The sequence below is a fragment of the Oryzias latipes genome, chromosome 7, assembly GCF_002234675.1.
Source record: "Oryzias latipes chromosome 7, ASM223467v1".
Lineage (NCBI taxonomy): Eukaryota > Metazoa > Chordata > Actinopteri > Beloniformes > Adrianichthyidae > Oryzias > Oryzias latipes.
In genome coordinates, this window is record NC_019865.2 from 8307645 (window position 1) to 8331200 (window position 23556).

General features: G+C 39.6%; 1 protein-coding gene across 9 annotated transcripts in view; it reads right to left on the reverse strand.

The window, feature by feature from the left end:
• prdm16 (PR/SET domain 16) overlaps nt 1-23556 on the reverse strand; it is a 168463-nt gene that overhangs the window by 122372 nt on the left and 22535 nt on the right. The window contains exon 1 of one of the 9 annotated variants that reach the window (XM_023956493.1): nt 1555-1744. The exons of the other annotated variants lie outside the window; for them this stretch is intronic. Coding sequence (XP_023812261.1) covers nt 1555-1567 — 13 coding nt within the window. The 5' untranslated portion in view covers nt 1568-1744. Of the gene's footprint in view, nt 1-1554; nt 1745-23556 lie in introns of those variants that run through there. 9 annotated transcript variants of the gene reach the window in all.

The window sequence follows — 23556 nt, forward strand, 5'->3', positions numbered from 1 at the left end:
AAAAAGTGTTTTCAATGCATATTTTTGATTCTCTCATTTGTATTGCACTCTCATGCTGCTGTTCTCATTTCCCACATTTCTGAAGTTTTCTAGCCCCCCCTTTATAAAATGTTGTTGCTGGAACTATGTGAAGTAAAAATACATAGTGAAAAAATCTGACATCCATGACCTATGCAAACAAATACTAACGTGTTCAGAGACTACTTTTATGTCAAAATGACTGATTTTTTAATCAGTTCTGTGAACAGTTTGACCTAAATTAAACTGTCAAAAACAAAGAAGTAGAAAAAAAAAACAGTTTGACCACTGCTGGCCTATAGGTCCATGACACAATCAACAGAAGGTTAGGGGTAACAAGATGGGCGGGCCTCTGAAGGTGAGAGGTTAAGTCTTGGTCTGACAGACAGATGGAGGAGAGTGGTAAGGGCTTGAAAGATGAGAACGAGTTGAAAGATGGATCAGACTGGGTGCTGCGACAGTCCAGGATATGGATGACCCTCAACACCAATGTGACAGAGCATGGGTCCCACATTAACCAGCCTGGGTGACCGCCCAGCAAGAAGAAAAAAAAAAAAAACGGCTTTATAGGAAAGCATGATGTTTGTGCTTTAAAACACAGTGAGTAATAATGCAGCTGAAAAAAATAGCTTAAGAGAGGATTGATCCAGCAGAGAATCAACAATTCTTATCTAAAATATCTACCTTCTGAAGTGGGTAAACATTTAAAAAAATACATAACTTCAATATTCCCTGGAAAGCCACAAACTGAAAATATAAAAATCACTTGAAAAATAAAAAAGACTAATCCTAGAGTTGTACAATTTCTTAAAAAGAAGTTGTTACTCCTAAACAAAAAAATAATAATAAAAATTAAAATCCCTGCTGAGTTTATTGTACAAAATCTACATCATGTTTCTTTCTGCTGCAGGTTCACGAGGCAACCACAACCTGAGAAGCACAGAGACAGCTTCGAGGTTAAAAGAAAATGTCGGGATAAGATGCTACAGCGAGCTAATCTCCAGCAAAAGGTGATAACATTCAGCAGTGAAGCCATGACAGATGAGTATTGATCTCTTAGTTGTTAACGGAGGTTAAAATAGATAACTAGACCCCTTTATTGATATTGATCGAGGAGTTGAGAGAGAAAAATAACACCTATCTAAAGAACCCGTTGATTATTGTGCAATGAATTAGATTAGATTCAGCAGGGAAAAAAGGATCAATGTTTGGTAAATGTGACAATTGTAAAAGTGTTAGCGTTCGACTAAAAAAAACGTCTTGTGAGCTGTGTGCGCTGACGGCATTTCTGATGTATTCAGCCATGATGACACAACCTGAATCGGAAACAAATATTTCGTTACCCCGTGTGACCCACATCTACATCCAGCGTGTTGCCTCTCTATGCAAACACAACCATTATAGGAAAATCACACCACGTTTCATTTTCAACTCACAAAAAGGTTACACTTGAATTGTACATGCAATGATTCCTCTTATCATCCAGCGCCTCAGCTCAATATACATCTCGTAGTCACATGTGTAGTCATAACTCACCAAAAGCTGACATATCGCATGCGTATTCGAATGGCACCGTCGAACTATGAGTTCCCGGCTACCCATAAACTCTGGTTACCAATTAACAGCGTCCGTGTTAGAGAGATACTAGGAGAGTGCGGGGGGTGTCTGGCAGGCCTATCTGCAGCGCTGCGATGCGCTAACGTGAAAGAATGCTAGTGTCATTGAGGCTCAGATATGGGAAGTGCAGGGGGCTGATGAGTTGGTGAAGGTCGATGATGAGGTCAACTCCTAAAGTGGCAGAGAGTCTAACACATTGTCTCCGCATTGGCTCGTTCTTGAAAAGCTGTTGTTTTGTCGTCAAATAATGTTCAGTTGTTGTAGTTTTCAGACTGTTAAAAAGAAAGGTAAAATCAACATTCTATAATCACTTTTATATTTTTTTCCGGCATTGACCTTCTGGTATTACCAGACTGTTCTTAATGTATTTGGTCCAGGGGTGTCCAAACTTTTGGCAAACAGGGCCAGATTTGGTAACGTGAAAATGTGTGAGGGACGACCACTTGGCCAGCATTCTTTAAATCCTTATAACAACATTAAATGCAAATTAACTATTTAGTTTTTTGGCAATGGCATACTTGTAATTTCTTCACATTGAACAAAATAAATCCAAAATACACTTTTACCAGAATTGCTGTTAAGTATTGAAAAAACAGAAATAAAAGGAAGAAAAAGTCTGTTTGGTAAAAACTAAACTTGGTCAACATCAAATCTGGGTTCACACCTAATTTTATATATTATTTATTATTAAATGCTTGCAGGAAAATAACAATCTTATTTAGAAGTAAAAAACGTTTCTTTTGATCATAGAAAAACAAATCTGTTCATTTGGTTTGGTCGATATTTTAGAAATGAGCTAGAAAGTGTCACAGAAGCGTCTAGCAACTGTGCAGTTTTACAACGGCTTCTAACCTAATTTAGCCAATTTCAATCAAGAAAACTGGATTTGGCCCATGGCCGGACTTTGGACATGCCTGATCCAGTCTAAGTTTAAGCCAAAGCCTATTTGCCCCCTTCAACAGCAGGAAGATCATGGAAAAGTGACAAACAACCATCTTCTGGTTCAGACAGTTTCACTGTTTATCAGCATTTTTATAAACAACAAAGTACTGTTCAAGTTACCTCCAAAAGCTAAACGTTTAGTTATTGAGAGAAAAATATCTCATCACAATCACTGCAGAAACTGAAGAACAACAAAATTCCTATACTTGAAGCCAAGCCTGCTGCCTTCATCTTTTACCTGGACAGACTGCCAAAAGCAAGAAGAAGTCATTTTCTTATTTTCAAAATTGATACATTTCTCCTTGATTATTTACTTACAAGTTAGTCCAAAATGTTTATCAATCAAAAGCTGCAATCACAAGATGAAAGCCTGCTCTCGTCTTTAGGAAACATTGTATCTCTATTTAAACGTGAAACTTGAATATTGAGACTATAATTTTTGTTATGACACAGCTTTTAAGTCTATACAGCAGACCAACAGAGCAGTCAGAGTGACAGATATCAGTGCACCATCATAAATCTATGGGGCATTAAATGTAGGACAACCCTGCTGTCCTTGAAAGGAGATGGCATTGGCCAAGATGGAGCAACAAAGGGTGGAGTTTGGGGGAATGGGTGGCAGAGAATGGGCATTGGGTGGGATATGCGAGGTGGCTGGGGTCATTAGAACTAAATCTGTTCCCTATGACACCCACTCACATGGCTTCTGTCTGGACTCTGTCTGTCTGACTGACTGTCTCCCCACCTCTCTCTGAGCTGGTGATGAAGGATCTTAGCTGGAGTGGAGAGGGCTGGGTTCTCCTCAACAGACGCTCAGTGATGACAGGGGCTGGGTCCCTTTCACACACCAGGGACACTAGTGGCCCTCTTTATCGTGCAGGAAGCGCTTCCTTAAACAAGCATCTTCTTTCCCAGCTGATCTGGTTTGTCTCTGCAGCTCCACAAAACAGCACACCTAAGCCGAGCACCAACCCATGTGCTGAAAACAGATGTGATTAAAAAAATTTAATGTGTCATTTACACTGGCAGTGCAAACTGTGTTTGAAGCACAGGTCTTTTTTTTTTTTTTCCTAAATCTAATTCAGGGAAAAATTAAAAATAATTTAAAAGCATACCTAAAAAATTTAAATAACTATTAATGCTTTACCATTTTCATCTTTCTTGTATCCTTCTAGTTTTATATTTCCTGTCTCACTACTGTGTCTTTCCTTAAGTTAAAAGCATAAGAAGGCATAATGTTCAATTACTTTATCTACATGCTAATTTGTTGACTGATGGCTGTGCGTCTGCAGCACTCACAGGATCAGCCTTGTTCTTTCGAGCTGCATATCACAAGCCCGATGATTCCCTGCCACCAAACGCACACATGCACGCTAATCAGGCAGCGCTCCAGGCCTCTGCTTATGCGAAACAAAAGCGGGCCTTGTCCACATCCTGTGCTCGTACAAGAAGCTTAGGGACATTTTTCTCATTTTTGAACGGCTAATATCTTGCAAAAGTTGTCTAATCTCTTTGTGTTTAAGTTGAGATTTGTGCCCCCCCAGTTTGCAACACTCCACCTTCTTCACATGCTTAACACCTACCCTGCTATGCCCTGACACAGGGTGCTTAACCAGGCTGTTTTAATTAGGTTAGATGTGAGTCTGTGTGTACGCATGTGCATCAGGCCCAGACATAAAAGCAGACTTAATAAAACACAGCAGGCGATGAAAAAGAATCAAAACCCATTTGAAATCAACCTAAATGTGTGGGGAGACTGAAAAGACAAAAGCGGGAAAAAGTTATACTAAAAAATATTCTATAGTTGATTAACATGACTTTTCAAAAGCAATTTATTCATCCACATTTTTTTTGGGGCATAAACCAAAAACACGTATGTGCATGTCACAATGTTTAGTGAGTATTATAATAACAGACAGTGTCTTGTAAGATATTTGTACTAAAAGAAAGGAAGACAGTGAATCCACTTAAGTCTCTCTGTTTGCCAACACCATCAAAAGAGGCCATGGTAACAAAAGTCCGACTAAACACTTGCACTGAAACTACAGACTGATTCTTCAGGGGAAGGAATAAAAGATACCAAGGTTACAGGAAGTACCCACTAGCTGGACACCAAGAAAAAAAGCAAGAAAGACGGAAATAGACAAAGAAGAAGGGCTGCTTTTGAAACCTGAAAGATGGATGGGCCGCTTTCCGATGTTCTGCCTTGCTTGGTCCAAGTGTACAAATGGCTTTAAATTCTGTCAGGTTTCGGAGAGGGTCACTTACTGGCCTTTTTATCCATCTACCTCATTATTTATCATGGTCTGTTTGGCAGTCTTAATCATCGGCTTGTCTGCTGTGCTATCTGGATGTCTGTATGTGCACAAGATTGCTCATGTAGTGTTGAGGCAGAGCGACAGAAAGGCAAGGAAAGGTCTAAATGTTCAAAAAAGTTTTTTTTTTTCTTTTTTGTGTTTGTGCGTGCACATATGTGTGGGAGAATGTGGCTCATTCTGGAACTAGAGCCATACAAAGGGAGCTGATTAGAAACAGCAGGTGATCTTTGCTAACAATTGCCAGTGAATATGCAAAAAAGACAGGCAGAAAACAACAAATGCAGATATATATATTTATATATATTTCTTTATATTATCAATACATACAGATCTTAGTTTGTGGCACTCAACCAAGTAGTTTCTGATCTGAAGTCTTTAGCTAAAATAAAATGCTCACTAACGCACCCACACCCTCGCAATAACTCATGCAAATACACAGAAATAGGGATCAGCTTTCCCAAAAAAAAAACTAAGCATGTTATTTATATGAACAAGTTGCCAAGGAAACTGTATTTTTTTCTCGATGTGTGACTTGATTGAATCCTCTAATGTCATGAGACTTTAAAAAAGGGGCTTCTTTTGATCATTTTTCATAAATAAAAATAACTCAAAATGTAGGTTTGACCTCCCTGAAAAGTCAATTTAGAACTTAATTGTGTTCAGAAGTGTGTGCATTATTAAAAAAACAAAAAGTAAGTTCATCTGGTAGAAAAAAAACTACTCCAATTTGACAGCTGCCAAAATATTCTGTTTCCTTGAGGAACAAGGCTGTTGCTAGTTGTTTCCAAGCCCACCCGATTGTCATCCTGACTCGAGAACAGCACTTGTACTTTAGAGAGCTTAAGTTCCATCCCTCTTACCAAAATCAAGTACAGTTTTTAGCAGCCATTCTGCCTCAGACAGCTGCGGAAACATTATAACTGAAATCAGGAGAGGCAGGCTTTCAGACATAAATGCATAATACTTGAGGAAACACGCTAACCATCGCTCCATTCAAAACTTTGGCTGGGCGCTTGTCTCCTCTGCTTTTCCCTATGACAGATATGAACTTTCTATAGGCTCAGAGTTAAACAGGCCGTCTTTTCTTCATAATAAAAATACCAATTTTCCCTTTTCAGCTTGGGAAGTTGGCAGACTACTTCAGCAGACATTCTCTTCTTGTTGCTTCATGTTTTTGGATGAGGGTTCCACAAACCCCCGCCTTGAGTATTCTAAATAAAAACGTTTGGACTATTTTGGAATCAAATATGTTTTTGACCATCTTGTCAACTTCAGAGAGGTCAATAGTTAAATAAAGCAAGCTTAAAAAAATAATAATATATAGAGGGAACTTGATTAAAAGAAAAGCGATTCTCAACATAGTCTTTCACATAAAGCCAACTATTTGTGTTTTTAGCATGTGCGAATGTTTGTGTGCCTCTTTGTGTCTCAGCAGGGCACTTGTATTCCAGGATGCAGCGCCTCTCGTCATCTGCTGTTCTGATTAGAGCCATAATTAAAAGCTGTGCTAATTGGTGTTGAGGCTAACACTGGCCACCCAATTCATTAAGGAGCTCCACACACTTCTGCATTCCACTGAATGATGAAAGAACCAACATTATTAATCTGCTGTACCCGGGGGACAAGTCAACTGTGAAGGAGAGTGACTAAGAGAGAAATGGAGTCAAACAAAGAGGAGAGAAAAAAGAGAGAGACCTCTTTCTTTATATATCAAGTTGATCCTTACTTGGTCAATATTTAAATAGGAAGGTGATAGATTGGAGCAAACTGCGGCAAGGTGAGAAGTTCAGTCTCTTAAGGTTTGAAAAGTCGAAGGAAGAGAACAAAAGATCACATCTGTGATAAAATACAAGAGAAAAGTAGTTTTTTTTTCAAGAACTTCAATTGTTTTGCATCAACCTAAGAAAATATTTCTCCTTATTCTGTCTGATTTAAAATAATTGAGAAAAATTCAAAATAGATTATAGAGCTAACTTGTTACAGTTTTTGAAACTATAGGTGTAACAGATCATTGGTTCAAAAATTAACACTTCAGGGAGTTTAGTCTCAGATGTAGGAAAAAGTCAGTCTATTCATTGATAAAGAGACAAAACAGCATCCAATGTCTATATTAACTGTGATTTCTTTAATTGCACTCAAGCAGCTTCATTATCACCCATTTCCCAAATTGCTGAGTAGTATCTAAGAAACAATTAGTCTTTACAGTTTCACTGAGCCAAAAAGTGCCTGGCCAATATCTGCCTTCCCCTGTGGTTCTCTTCCTCACCTTCGCCACTCTGCTTTGTGCGTGTGTGTCCATTATAGGTCAGGCAGGCTCTACGTCTAACCTTCCAGAAACAAGCTGAAGAAAACCATTTATGTCAAAGAATCCTTTTTTTTTGTCCAACAAGTTCAGCAAACGTCCCAGCTGAATGCTGTGATACCTGGAAGGCTTTGTCTTAGACTTCTTGGTGCCAGCTCTCACTAACGGGAGGAATTAATATGTTTTCCACATTGGTTTCCAACCCTCAAAAACTCTTGTGCTTTTTCATACCTGTCCTTTAACTTAGAAGAAAAGCAGCCACCTGTGACAGAAATGTTGCTGTTGTAGTGATTGGTTAACCATGAGCATGAAAGGAGAAACAGTGTGATTAATGCCTCATCTTTTGTCTGTAAATATTCTAGACTGTGTCCCTTTTTTAGATCACGGAGCTCAGCAGCTAAGATGTTGACACAATAAATCCCTCGCAATAAAATGTCTGTTTTTGCGCCCTCTCTGGCCATGTTTTGATTCATCAACCTCACAGACAAGGAAGCTGTTCAATGTCCAATGACCAAAAGCTCTGTACGCACATACGGTGGAAGTGGGTGGAGAAGAGACGCAAGAGGAAGGTGCTTTCCCACCTCTTTTTTTCCCCTCTCATCATGGTGGTTGGAACGGCAGGTACAGGGCAGAGAAAGAAAGAGCAAACACGGGGGAGGAGTTTCCGACTTTTTCAGGTGCCCGACGCTTCGACGTGGCGGGGGAAACTCAGGTTGCAGCCACCCGTCCCAAGGTCAGATGCTGTTTTTCATGCAGGAACAAACACCTGCCGAACTCCTGAGACAGGCCACTAGCCATGCCCAGCATTCGTTAGTCATTATTCGCTCAGCAGCATGGCCACAGCATTCTCATGTAAATGTCCACACTGGGCTGCATTTTGCATGGAGGTGTGATTAATGAGCTTGGTTAAAGAAATTGCGTCAGTATACGCAGTTCAGGTCGACTAAAAATGACACCACAAAAGTAAGTATCAGAATAAAAAAGGTTAAAATTGGGAAAGTTTAAGTACATTCACAGTGAGGCAGCATCACGTTTGAACCATAAGTAAGCCAGAACCCGTCCCCATACATTAAACAAACACACGCCGGCATTCTTCTGTGTCTGCCATTTTAGCTCCAGTCAAAGCTAATGTCGACATGAGGGCATTAAAGCATTAGGGGCTAATGTTTTTAAAAGTCTACGGTATCTCGAAGGATTTGGGAGGTGGACACTGCATATGTGTGTAATGGTGGATGAGATGGGCTCGCACATGGCAACCATTACACACACAGCCCCTCTAATCGCTGCCGACCTGCCTCCTCGCCTGCAGCCATCCCACCTCTAACTGGAGTTTGTGCGTATGTGTGTGTGTGTGCACGAGTGTGTCAAGGGGCATACCAGGTTCAGGAGGGCAGAATGTTCACACAGTTGCATATTTTGCCACATTAGCACACTCTTCACACACACACATGAAAACAATTCCCTCATGCTTTAACCTTTTTTGACAAAAAACTTTCTTCAAATAAATAAATACTAATAACATAAAATTAAACCCTGTGGCCCATTCAAAGCTGTCTTCATTTTCAACACTGAGGTTCTGAGAGGGTTTAGCTGTGTGTGTCAATAAAAAATGAAGAACAGAAAAATGAGAGAGAGGGGGGACAGGTAAGAAACAAATAGCCTGTAGTAAAATAATTATATCATAAGGAGTGGATGAATAATTCTGGCATCAGTGAGAGCTGTCAAACACCAGAGGAACAGACTCATTGGAGCAAAAAAAATGAAGCGTTGCTTTTGATCGTTTACAGCAAAAAAACGTATAGCACTTCCAACTTTTTATGTTGCCAAAAGAAACATAAGCTTAGAAAAAAGTTGTAAAATGTCTGTTGATGAGTATCGCAGTTTGAGTGTACTTTTTGATCTGAAGATTCCGAAAACCCCACTGCGCCTGTGGGCATTCAGGGGATGATCAGAAGAAGCTGGTGTTCTCCAGAGTCGTTTTCGGAGCAAAACAAACAAACAAAAAAATATGAAACCAGATTCAAAGAAGCTAAAGTAGAGTGCCGTTGTGTGTATTACAGGGATGTGCACATCTCTGAAGTTATTTTCGAGGGCAAGTATCTAAATATTTTGGAAGATTTGTTGTATGTTTATGTCTTCATTCTCTCTGAAATGTGTGCGTTCTTTTGTGTAGTTGGTGTCTGTGTTTAAGCGTGAGGTCGACGTTGGTACTGATGAAAATTGTGCAGCTCCTTACGGAAATGAAAACATTATAAAGACACTTAACATGTTGCTCCAGCATCCATGTATCCTCATACATACATACATGTACATACGCCTTGGCGTAACAAACATACAACGCCTCAGGTGAGCTTGTGTGCGATCTGAAGGGGGGATAACTCTGTGGAGAGACCACACAGGAGACAGCTTTCAACTGAGTAAACACCACATCAAACACAAACACGCTCTCTCTTGCACACACACACATATAACGCTGGATACAGTTTGCTTGCCTCCCTCCTGCGTAATTGAGAAAAGCTGCCATCCATTAAAACTTGCTGACATCACTTAGACAGCTAAACATGCAGGGAGCTAACGAGATGGTGGGGCCTTTGATTGAGCTCCCAAACAGGTTCAAACTTTATCGCCAGCTAGCCGCAGGACAGGACACAGACCTGCCACGCATTCTGAACATCTCAAACAACCACTCTGAAGGTCAGTACTGCAGAGAAGGGGGGGAGTTCTCTTATTTTTTTTAGTCCCCATATGTTCACTCTGCACCCACTCTAAACACCAATCAAATTTCATCATCCGTGGAGACGTGCTTTTGCTTGGACAAAACAAAAGTCACCTTTTAAAGGTTTGGCTTGTTGCATGATTTTCTCCCTGACCATGGAAGGGTATGCAAAAAGGGCTGACTGCAGTATGAACATGTCTAATTAAAACTGCTCAACTTAGCTATGAGACTTCTATTACATGCATGCATGCATGCACACACATGTAACACAGAGTCACTCACACACACACACCCTCACTCTGGCTCTCTCCTCTCTCTCTATTAACACCTGCTTCTTTTCCAATTAGCCCCCCAAATAGAGACAAATGGGCCAGAGGGGTCTGATTAATTCACTTCTGTCAAGGACTCTACTGCACAATGCTGTCAGGGTGCTCAGGGAGGCATGGATTCAAGCACACGTAGACACACACGTGCATTCACTTCCTGAGACAAAAGCAAAAAAAATAAAAAACTAAGCACACAGGAATGGAAATATCTAAACTTAATATGGATATTTGTCTATTTAATTTAATTTAATTTGAATAAGAAAAAAGCAATCTGGTTCCCTCAACTTAATCTTTTCTAAAAGACACCGGTTCATCTCGACCACTCCTGCTCCCAGAAGGCGTCCAGTGACGTTATGAGTGTAAAGGTGCATCTGAGCATGCTATTGTCTATACATGTGTTTGTAAGCTGCGTGAATCCCATCATTAGTCTTGCTCACCTGTCCTCCCCTGTTTGTTTAAGCAGAGCTCTGTATTTGCTTGGAGCTGCATGTCCTCAAAAGAGAGGGCTACGATGCAATCACTTAAAACTTAACCTGCTCTCTTTGGACACACACACCTACAAATAAACATAAGCAAGTAGCACAGAGACAGGCTACAGCTTGTTAATCGGTGACTTTGAGTGTGCAGCACATTGGGCTTATTAATTAAAAGCAAGCTCTTTGGTGTGGGTATGGATATTGTTAGTTCTAATCACATTTTTGAAGTTTGTTAGATTTCAGCAGAATTTTTTACACCTTCGATTCTGTTATAACAGAAAATATTTAAGGTTTAAAAAAAAAGAAAACTTCTATTTCCCAAGATACTTCTCAAGACATTAAATAACAATGATTAGTGATAGTCCATTGTGTTGTTTTTCATTGTTTATAGCTAAACTAAGCAGAAAACTGCACAGAGAGAAAGTTGACTTTGTGGGAACAAAACAACACAGGAAGACTTGATAAATGGTCACAGAAGAAGGACTTGACAATCTCACCTTTGAACTATGAATGATGACAGCTGATCTTTTTATAAAGATTAGCGTTGTTTGCTGAGTGGGTGGAGGCTTAGATCCATGAATGGAGAAATGCTCTCCACTTTTCTAAAAAGGTATGTGCTTACATTCATTGAAAAAAGGAAAGGTAAAACCTGGACTGTGCAGTACAGTCACGTCCAAACACTTTTCATGGGACAGGTGGAGGAATCCCAGTATTTAAGGATTTCATCTAATACTCCTCATTTTAACTGTTTGGAGATGATTACCCTGCAGTCGGTTACCATGGAGACCTCTTCCAGTTGAAAATGAGTACTTTCTGCTAACCAGAAAACTAGATTTGTTTGCTAATTGTAAGTTAACCAGTGTTATTTTTTCTCTGCAGTTCAAAAATAAGATTTAAAATGTGTTTACAGACATATGAATTGAAATAACATAGTCCTGGGGTAATAGTTTTAATAGTTATTATAACAAATCTAAAACAGAGGAAGGATAATCTTATGTCTCTTTTAATTGAAATGTAATTCAGTCAACCATAGTTGTCAGTGTCATTGAAATGGTGTTATGGCAGCTGACCACCAGCTTTTGCAGTCACACACGGCAACTCAGTCACGATGCTAACATTGCCTCAAATCTTTACACAATGGGAAGGCGACACATTAGTTCCAGGCAAAATAAAAAGCCGCTGCTTCAGTTCATAAACTCTGGGTTCAGAGGTCAAGCTGTGTCAAGTAGGTCTCTCAATGAGAAGCCACGAAATAAAAGAAATAGAGAAGGGGATTTAGATGAGGAGGAGGGTATGGGGGTCCTTATAGAATATCCCAGCATCTCTTTCTCTGCTGTCCCGTTGAGGCTAAAACGCCACTCTACTGTTGGCTGCATTGTGAGTTTGTCTCAGTAAGCTTGTATTCAATTAAGCTGATGAGAGGAGCGAGGATGAGGATGGGGAAGAATTAAGGGGTGTTACCTGGAATGCCACTAATTGCTTTGATGCCATTTGGCCCTTGCTTGGTTTTGTCTTTATTGCCCCCTGCGATGATTTTAAATTTAAGTTTGTGCTTTATCCAGTGGCTGCAGCAAATGCCAATTGTTGAGGTTAAACTCTTTAGTTTCATTATTTTGATTCCATTTACAGATAGACAACAGGGAAAAGTATCACTTAAAAAAAACCTCTGTTGAAAATGTAAATGTCTGATTTCACAAAGAAGTATAGAAGTATCTAAAAGCACCAAAGGGCAAATTAGTTTCTAATCAGTTACTAATTCATTTTATTACTCCAATTCAATTTTTGATCAGAACTGATAGCAATGCCAGATAAATTACACAAATTATTTAACCTTTTTAGTATTGGTGCAGGAATATAAGTTCTCTTCTGAGCAGAGGTTTGGTGCAACAAGTTGTGATGAGACAAGATAAGCTTACTGTCCAGATTCTGTGCACACAAAGTTGTTGGAAAGTTTGGCTCTGATAGCATGAGTGATTCTGATGGAGAAATACTGTTGCTGACATTTTAGCCTTTAACCCTTTACCAGCGGAGCTGGCGCTAGCAACAACTAACTAACCCTCTTTAACATCACCGTAACTGCTCGACTGTTCATGCGATCAACTGATTCTGAAGGGGAGAAAAGAAGCTTTGCACAGACATTCAACACATTAAGTGTTGCTTAATGGAACAAAGCGACAGAATCAGTTGATTTAAGTTGATTGCATTGCTGAAGCAAAAGCTCCGTTGTTAAAGTCCCACTCTGGTCATGTTTTGGTCTATTTTTAAAGTATGATTATGTTGTTTTTAGACAAAATCAAAAAAAAAACTATGTCCCTCACGAGGATATAGTTTCTGCAGGGCAGCAGTGGTTTATAAGAAATTTGCCTCTTAGCTGTGGGTGGGACTGTTGTAAGGGTGTAAGCATGCCCCCACTTCCAAACATCCCTTTGTATACACTCTCTCCAGCTATCTTACACCCCTCCCCAACCAAACATTACTGGTGCAACAAAAATGGCGAGCAATACTGGAGATATTCAGCCGTACAGTTTAGAGCCAGATGTCAGCTCAGATGAGGAAAACAAAGATGTACATAGATCTATTTGTCTGCAAGTGGATTCATCAGAATGGAGTGGAGCAGATTAAGATTAAGATCAACTTTATTAATCCCCATGGGGAAATTCAGTTGTAGTAGCAGCACCATAAAATAAAATGAATACAAAATATGCAGGGAACAAAAATATACAGGCAAAACTCTAAAAACTCTCAAAACTCTTATTTACATGCACACCCATGGCTGCCCGATGAATTGTAGAGTCTAAGTAGAGTCTATATCACAGCTACAGGCTTTTTCCAACAACATATTTTTTGTCTGCACTGATTCACAACAAATTTAAAAAAGAAATAGTCAGAAATGCAATTTTGAGCGTATTTTTCTGTCCTCTATCGTGCGTGAAAACATATTAAAAACACCAAAAACAAAATTGTAGTTGTTCTAACTGTAAAATTAAGAAAATTAAAAAAGAATCCCCATAAAGTCACAAACTTTAAATGACCTTTAAATAAACAGCAACTATGAAGGACTGTCGACATGATTTTGCCACAATTTTCTTCACTGGTTGAGCAGATTACAATATTCCACTTAGAGTCATGGTGATAAAAATCTCTTTTCACACATTATTGCTCTGACGTTAGGTCGTTAATTCTGAAAGTGTTGCCAGTAAAGAGGTCACTGAGACATTTTTTCCAATTATTATCTCCTTGATCCCAAAATATATTTCATCTCAATCATCTGTAGCATTTTAGTCTCTACAGTTCCCACCTGTTGATGGCATTAGCTGTTGTGACAATCCAGCAGTGTGTGCCAGTGTCTTGTCAGGGCGTTATCAGTATGAGGCCCGATTTGGCAAGGCCACATTGCTCGCACAGCTGTAAACTCTCTCACACACTCGCACACACCAGCAGACTCACAAACACTTGTGTGTAGAAAGAGCGCCTGACCCCCCAGTATATCAGGATTCCAAACTGCAAGCTGGGAGAAAACAACTGTCATAACTAAACACAATTTTTGAATGTAGTGTATCAACACTTTCAAATTCAGTTTTGACACTGAACGAAGTGGGTTTTGACAAAAACAAAACTGTTCAGCAATTTGTCCTCATTCACATGCGAGTTTGATTGTCCTCTGCCATTACCAGTAAACCCCAACAATGAGTCCAGCTGAGCTGAAATCCACCTGTTCTGTTGGTGCAAAGCTCGAGCTGAAAGAAAGTGTTCTGTGCTGCACACAAATAAACACACATCAGGAAGCAAAAGCAAACAGCTTAGGTACTTTATAATGCAGGTACGGAATGTGTTAAGCCAGCAAGCCGGGGTGGGAAGGGGGGCATCTGTGTGCGTCTTTGTGTTTGCACTGTATGTGTGAGATGTCCGAGCAGGGATTTACAGGCATTATGTGTCCTGCATAATCAATGTCATACGGAAGGGATTGAAGTGACCACTGCCATGCAAAGGGCTGAGGCCCAATCTATCTGCCACTAGATCCTAAGTGTGTGACTGTGCATGCGGATTCATAAAACAAGTCAGGCATTCAGCGAACTCTTTGACTTCTGATGACAAATGAAAAAGACTGAACATAAAGGAAAAAGGCAAGCGCATGCTACAAAACTAGAAGTAGACTTGCATGTGATCATCTTCTGCTACTTTTTTTTCTTACCATTTTAAAATAAATTATTATGTTTCCATTATTTTTGAATTGCAACAATAATTGTAGCATTTGCACATCACATGTAGAGCTGTGGTCCCCAAATCCCAGTCCATGGGACAGTTGGTACCAGGTCACAGGGGGAAAAAAAGAAACAAAACCAACACATTTTTTTTTATTTATAATCTAATTATGGAGGAAATTTTATTTTGAAAAGCTACTAGATTTTTCTCACCACCATTTAACTTATCGCTCGGTTTCTTAAAGCGGCTGCGCCAACCGCTAACTTTAAACCCCCAAGCTAACAAAGTTTACAAAAAACAAATGTATTTGGAAAATTTCATTGAGCAGAAAAGAACAAGAGAGGAAACAGAAGAAGAGCCTTCAACTTCAAAATAAAACAAAGCTGTATTTAATAGACAAAAGTGAGTTGAAGCTGAAGTTGGTGTCCGATTTGTAGCTTCCACTTTGACAAAATCAGTTATTTTAATGGTTTCTACGCAAAACCTAGTGTATAAATAAAGATATTTTACAGAGTAAAGAGGTTCCTTTAACTTCAAAAGCTAAGGGAAAATAAAGGCTAAAAAGGAAAAAAAAGATGGCCACTTCATCCTCGTACAGGCCGGTTCGTGAAAATATTGCCTGACATTAAACGGGTCCGTGGCCTGAAAAAGGTTGAGGACCACTAATTCCTTTCACTAGTGCGTCAACTCATTGGCTCTGTTTTAAAAGTCTGGAATTTAAAGCAGAGTCGGATGGTTCAACAATGGAGACGGTTACCTCTGACCCTAAACACCCAAACATTGCTTAGGAGACCATTTGTGCCTGCAACTAACTGATCAGTCGCCTTTGCCTTGGCCTCTCTTTAGTCAACCTTGTTTCCTCTTCTGAAAACAATCCATCACCCCCTCCCTGTCCCATCGCCACCCCCAGCATCCGGCAGAACACGAGGGCTAGCACCATCCTCCACCAGCACTCCTTTAAAGTACCCTCTTCCTGCTGTACTTTTCCCTTGACCCCCTGCTGTTGTCTTCCCAAAACTACCCCTGCCTCTTCCTCCGCTTGGCTCTCCCCGTCCACCCCCAAAGATCCCCATTTCGTGCTAATTAATTTAATCCTGTAAGCAGGTGTAAGCCTGGTCTTTAGGCAGAGCCAAGTCACGATAAATGAGGATGATGACAGAAGAAAGAGGTTTTGTGAAAGCTTTCACTGAGTAAGCACAAACAAGAAATACAAAAATAAAGTTGTACAAGATATTTGAATTATTTCATTTTTAAAGTTTTTTATAGGAAAAGCCCCAAAAGAAGGCAAAACAACAAAGAAGTGGGAGAAAAACTCATCTGTTTTTACAGAAGAAGGGAAGACGTTCAGGGTCATTCAGCAAATGCTACATCAGTATTTGTCGCCTTCTCATCATCAATTTCTCTCACTCTCTTCTTTTGCTGGAGATATCTCTAAGGAAGGAGTGGAAAGGAGGAGAAAGGAAGAGAAATGGTGAAGCAGAGGCTCACTTTTCTCTTTGAGCCTAAACCACTGAAACTATGGAACGGAATCAGCACAAGTTCTTTTAATTTGCCAAGCACCCTTTCTCCGTCTATCTCTTTTCATGGGACCTCAGGGGGGTCTGAATTGAGTCTGTGTGGAGCAGTTGTGGGGCGTCCAAGTGTTGTTAAGAAGTGGGTCGTAGCAACTGGTGATGCCCCCTGGACTGCAGCAGAGAGATGCTGCTGTAGCAATGGGGGACAAAGGAAAGTGTAGAAAGGGAAGGAGGGAGAGTGAGGTGGCATCAAAACAGCTTGAGAAGAGTTACCAAGTGGTTTCTTCCTCTGTGGCTCTTCTGTCTGTCTTCCAATAGGGCAGTACTTTACCATGCGACTCGCAACCCTGGGTAAAGCAGAATGATTGGGCCGCTATTCTTCTCCTCTGGCCTCAATCCCCGGCAGCAGTCAATCAATCGAAGTCTGCCATCCCCTTTCCTTCTGTCCGCTTCTATCTATGCCTCAATCTGCCTCCAGCGCACATCCTCTGACAAAATAAGGGTCGCAATTCAGGCTCCCACTTTCTCTCACTCTCTCTTTTTCACCCCTAATTCCTTTTTAACTTGGTGAGCGGGTGTCAGGGATACTACTCGGTGCATTCCTGCCTGGCTTGTAGCGCAACAAGCTATTGAGCAAGAGATAAGCCTCTCTTTTAGGAAGGGTGAAGGGGAATTGAATTCAGACTCTGAGTGACGGGACGAGGAAGATTTATCCTCGTTGGAGGACAATGGCGCCTTTTCGGGAACTTTAATCTCCTCAGGACAATAGGCCTGGTTTTCCAACTCCACCACCAACAACGCCCCCATCCCTCTGTGCTTTTCCCACGATAGTTGCTGATTAGTACCTCTGACTGATTGAACAAGGACCTTTATCGCTATCTTGTGCTTTTTTTGTCCCTTTTTTTCCTAAAGTGATTCATCAGTGTTTTTATTGAGAGTGAAAAAGGGGGTTTGGGGGGAATGTGATACAAAAATACAGTGAGTAGTCTCTCCAAGACAATGAGAAGAGAAATGTGGAGATAGAGAGACAAGAAAGAGCTGGTGAAAGGAGGCACAGAAGGGTGAATGAGTGCCAAGTTCAATGGCTGTCCTCAGAGGAAAATGTGATTTCAAAAAGTCAGAAAGACACAGGTGTGAACCCTGACATGACTATTAGTCAGAAGGCAGCCAATTTTTATTGAACTGGCAAAAATTACGACATCCTTAAGTCTGATTTAAATAGTATCTCCACAATGACTCATTTTGCCAATTGTCTCAGTTGAAACACTGAAATAAACATCTCAAGAATGAGCCTATAATTGAAAATCGAAATGTGATTTTAAAATACAAAATAAAACAGCTGGACGTACTTTTGCTAACAGGTTTTGAAATTATCCTCTCTGTTTTGACTCTTGGAAAATACAAATTTGGTCTTCAAATAAATTATTTGAAAAAATGAACCGACACCTGAATAATCTAGTCCCAGCTTTCCACAGCACAGATACTGTCAAGCTGGAAGCCATAGGAGTGAATGGTGGCATGATTTGTAATGCATATGCTCAAGCATTCAAACATTGAAAAAAGACAGCACAAGCTTAGTAAAACTGTGAAATTAACAATGGACATTTGAATTCTTTATTTTTGCTCTTTCTTTAAGCCCCTGATGCCTGCAGTTGTTTAATTATCTCAGCTACGTATAAACAATACTGTATTGAGTTTGCAAAATGTTAATTTATCGTTATATTTATTGAACTGTGTGAACTGTGTTATTCTTTTTTCATTTTTCAGTATAAATGTCTACTTAGAGTTCAACGAAAAGCGTTAAAAAAAACGTTTTTAAAAAACTGTGCTTTTTTGTTTACGATTAGGACAATAAACAACTAAACTGCTAAAAGGACCTTTTTTGAATCTGAAATCAGAAAAGTCTACAACTTCTTCCTGTAGCACAAAAAAGTCCTCAAAACTGTTGGGGGACAAGATCAGGGTCCAAGTTAGAATACATAAAACCCGAAGACATTGTTAAAGGTGAGACGTTTTGTGCAGATTCTGAGAGTGTTGCATTATGCTACCAAATCACATAATATTGCTGCAACTGAACTCAGCATCCCCCTTCTCTTTACACATTTTCACAGCACAAAAACACCTCTACTGCACACAAGAGTGCAACAATAAACTCACAATTCCATTAAAGACAGTTAATCCCCCAAAATAAACCTTAGATTCAATTCATCTTCCAACAATCATTGCTCAACAGTTGTTAAAACCTCAAGTTTCTAAATCAAGTTTCTGAATCCCAGCCATGTCATTGTGAAGTGTGAAGGTCTGAAAAAATAAATAGTGCCATAATTACTGAAGAAGGACATGGACCATGATCCCAGATGGATCTTTCAGGTTGACCTTGTGTGTTTTTGTGTTTGACTTATGTGTTTGTGTTGGTTTTTTGGACCCTTTAACTTGTGTTTTTGCTTTAACTGAAACATGAGAAATGTTCCCTGCCGACAGACTCAAAAAGATGAAGTACACGATCCGTTGAAGACTAGAACACCCTTACTGCTCCCATAGAAGTTAAAAGAACCGTTTTATGCAGGAATGCCAGTTTTATTGTAACAGAAAATTTCAAACAAAGCACAACTAATAGATTCACTTCTCTTTGTAACATAATTGCATGCAGATGTTGTCTCCCCTTTTAATGCTGCATTTTGTAAATATCAACAAAGAATGGAAAAAAAAGTGCAGGTAGGATGATTTATAAAAATAAGAAAAGGATTAAAACAACACCAAAGATGAGAGAGGTCCAGTGTCCCTTTCACATAGGGACAACACAAAGGACAAGAGAAGAAGAGGCACAGACAGAAAAATCTCTGGATGTGATTTGGGGAAGCTTAGAATAAATATTTATTTCCCATCCTTGGGTCTGTCAGTGGTTTCTTGATGGATTCACCGCCCGATGTCTTCCAACATACACTGCTGCTATTCAAGGACGCCTCTCCCCTTATGTTTATGGTGGCATGACTTATGCTGCGGCAGGCCTCTGCACAATACAAACGCAAAATAAGATACTTGAACTGTGGGCATGCAAATATACAATCACAGAAACACACACGCAAGTGCACACAAATATAAGAAGAAAGAGAAAAATCACATGAGCTGTAAGTGTGTTCTCTGTCTCAAGAATGTCCAACTTTGCTTCCCCTCTGACTATTCTTCACTCCTTTCATGTTTTGTGTGCAGTCGTATTGGATCAATTCATAACTGTAAGAGGGGCAAATTAGATATGAACTCAAGATATATTTATAACTGAGGCCAATTTATAGAATGACATCATATTTCGTTTATTTGAGAGAGAGTTCGTCTTTCTAGCACCAGGTCAGAGGGAAATACATCGGTAGCATGAAAAAACTAGGTTTAATATGAAAAGAGAAGACAAACATTATGCTGACATTTCACAGGAAATCAAGATTTCTTTTTACTACTTACATGTCACTATTGTTAAAGATGCTTTCTCACTTTCTCACTTCTTCAGAATTGTGAAATTCTCACTTGAGAAGTCTGATCAGATCCCAGACAAACCCAAGTCTTTGGTTCATCTTCATAAGATATGTAGGCATCAGAAGGACAATTAAGTAAATGTAAAGTGCTCTTTTTCCTTTGTATGACCCATTTTGGTCATCTTTCTCCCCTCAGTTTGTTTTCCCTCCCATCTTCCGAAATAGGCTTCCAAACGAGTGAGCCCATCCCTGTTCCCAGCTAGAAAAACAAGCCATAGTGGCTGAAGATGCTTAGAGAATGTGGTTATTATTGCACACACACACAAACATACACACACACACACACACACAGGGGCCCCTCTTCAGTAGTTTGGTAAATGATGCCCCAAACTTAGCTCAGAACAGGAATAAGTCCAACATTTCTTCTTCTCATCATCATCGTTCCTCTGCAGGCCCATGACTCAGCCCAGGACACATGAATTGTTCCAGTAAAAACACTTTTTTTTCTGTAAAGTTTTCCTTCCCCCTGCTTTCTTTCTTACTAAATAGCAATGCTGTTTTTTTTTCTTTTCATATCATCCCCTGTCTTTATCTCTTTGGTTTTAATATAAACTGCTTTCAGTGCCTCCAACCCCTGTCTCCCTTTCTATTTGGTGTTCTTTGTCCACCCTTCTTCTCTTCTCTTTTTCTTCCGAAAGCAGTGGTTTTCAAGAAGCAGGCCGGAATAATTCAAACAACATGGTTCTCATTTGCTGTGACATGATACATGTCTGACCTTCCATCAGATAACTGTCTTGCTTGCTCCAGTTTTCATCTGCATTTTTCTCTTCCACCTCATATTCAATGATTTGCTTTGGATGTACCCTGCCCTTTTTTGGAGAACTGTTATGTTCTAACAAGTCTTAAGTGTGACCAAAATATGCACGTCAATATAACCAAGTGTTACCTAGTAACTAAACATTGATGGAGGCTGCTACGTCTGTCAATTTACTTTTCATGTCTGTTTCCAAAGGTATCCTGCATGTGTTTTTAAAAAAAGCCATTTTCTTCATGAGTAATAAGGGCCACTTACCAAACTGAATGGAAGACCATAGGGCATGGAGTTTTGCCCCAATGGCTTTTATGAAAAGGATTGACATTACTGGCAGCCCAAGTAGGGAGAGATGGTTGAGTGGGCATGACGGGAAATGAGTGCACAGTTCAACTTGGGTACTGGGGTAAGGACGGCTTTAAGGGAAAAAAAAAGCGAGGGGGGGGGACTTTACAGGCGCAGCACACTCTGCTGCCAACCCCAAAAGCCACAAATATGAGCGTGTTCCCTGAGAAGTCGACCATGTGAAAACAAAAGTGCCTGGCAGTGAAGAGAGAGGCTGAGGGAGGAGAGGAAGGCAGAGTTTGTGGAAGTTTCATTTCAATGAGAGGTCAACACAAAGCCAAGCCCAGATGACACCAAGGCAAGGTTGCGCTCCTTGCTACAAATGTTTGCGGATGTGATTACAGAAAGCATTCAAGTACATTTAAATGCCTTCACACTAATTGAGCTTCCAGATGGCTTCCACAGCCATGAAGAAAAAAAAAAAAGAACTGCCAGATCAGCTGTTAAAATAGTCACCATAACCCCAAAGAAGGAAAAACAACTATATAACAATTCACTTATTAAATTAGCCCCTTAAAATGATTTGTATCATATGTGATACATTAATATCTGGGGGACCCCCATCTCCTTAACATGATCCAAACGTTCCTTAAAGACCCATTAGATATCAATTGGTCCTTGCTTTCTGCTCTGTAGTTCATTATCCATCCACTAGAGGCAGTAGAGGGGCTTTTCCTGCTCATTTCAAAATGGCGGCTTCCATGAAATCTCAAAAACACTTGCCGAGAAAAGTTTAGCCATTTTTATAAACTTTATGGTGAGAACACTTTATATATATATATATATTTAAACTACTTTTTGTATTTAAATAATACAAAATGTGTTGATATTTAATTCTTGAAAATACATTTACACCATCTTAGAAATGTGTGTCACATTTAAGACAGCAGGTAAATCAGGTGCAAATATGTTTGCATCTTAACCCTTGTGCTATCTTAGATGACCCCACCCTTACATTGACGTGTTCTCCCTACCATGACAAAGGTGGATAAAGGTGAAAAGATTTCATGTAATCCATGGACACCAGTGAAGATCACAAATCATTAAAGAAAAAAGGTTCAAAGCAGTGTCTGGTGGGTCTAGATGACCCAACTCCCACTGTTAAAGTTCCTAGGATAGCACAAGGGTTAAACTTACATTTTTTGTAAGGAAAAACTTAGAAAATCACCCAATGTATCATAATTGATAGTATCAATTTCTAATAAAAATATTCATTGCAATTCTTTTTGTGTCATCAAAGGGTTAAAAACAACATCTTAATTAAAAAAAAAATTAAAATGTCTCTCTATTCTTTGATGTAGTGGGCTTTACAGTATTAGTAAAACCATGTCCAGAGTATTTTCACTACACCTAAACAATACCTTTTTTTGTTTCAAAGAAATGTTAAAAGAGATTATAAAAAATACAACATTAACTATATTTCAAATGGTTGTTTAAAAACAAAAACACTTGAAAAATGATTATACTTTGATAGCTCAATGTTGGTGCAGGAAACGGTCTGCTGTGGTCAGCATTTTTGACAATACAGAACAATTCTGTTATTTACAGTTGACACAACAAGCATCATAAATGTGTCCACAGTTGTATGTCCAGCCCACAAACTGTTAGTCAGGCTGGTGACAGCTGCGACACACTGGAGTTACCTCTGGACCAAAGGGTTCTTGAGCCTGAACTTTTGAATGTAGCCAAATTAAAACATGACATTTGTTAAAACTATTCAATATGAGCTGCACTCTATGAAAATGTGAATGCTCAGTAATTTATTCTTCATGTGTAATCAGGGAAACAAAAATGCAGATCCGTCCTCACAAAACCTACTTCCTATCTAGTAATGAACAACAGATGGTAGCCATTTATCAAAATTTCTCGTATTTTCTGGTAAAAATCGCACCCCTCTCCCACACAAAAAGGTGATACCCCTTGAAATTTGGATATTCAGTCATTGTGATTCAATGCATCGGCTAACATGAACCTCTGCCCTGACTCAAGCCTTATAAGCACCAAAAAGCACGCCTGAGTGGGTGAGTGTGTGGTTGGTGCAAAAAGTTTTGTGCATACATTCCTGCTTAATATGTGCATGCATGTTTTCATTAGCATAGCATCATCTCTGAAAAAGAGCTCATTCATAGTATGCTGCAAGCTCACCTCTGCCACTTCCTGATGTGCCACCTGTAAATATTCTCCAAAATTACTTGCACTCATTCTAGCGGAGCCAGTTAGGTTGATATTTCAGACAAATTGTGCATTTCGTGTCACAAGCACCAAGTTTGCCATTGATGTACCATGGAATCCCCTCTTTCAGAAAAGCATGTCTGCCACAAGAAAAATCCACAGTGGCCATACACTCAATTTAAAATATTAAATGTCTAATATAACAATAATGGGAGCAGAGACTTTCAGGCTTTTTTCTATTCAACAAACCCTGGTGAACCTTGTGTTGATTCCCATCCAGCAGGTAATGGTCAGGCGTTGAAGCCATTCTCAGGTAATCTTTAGATTAA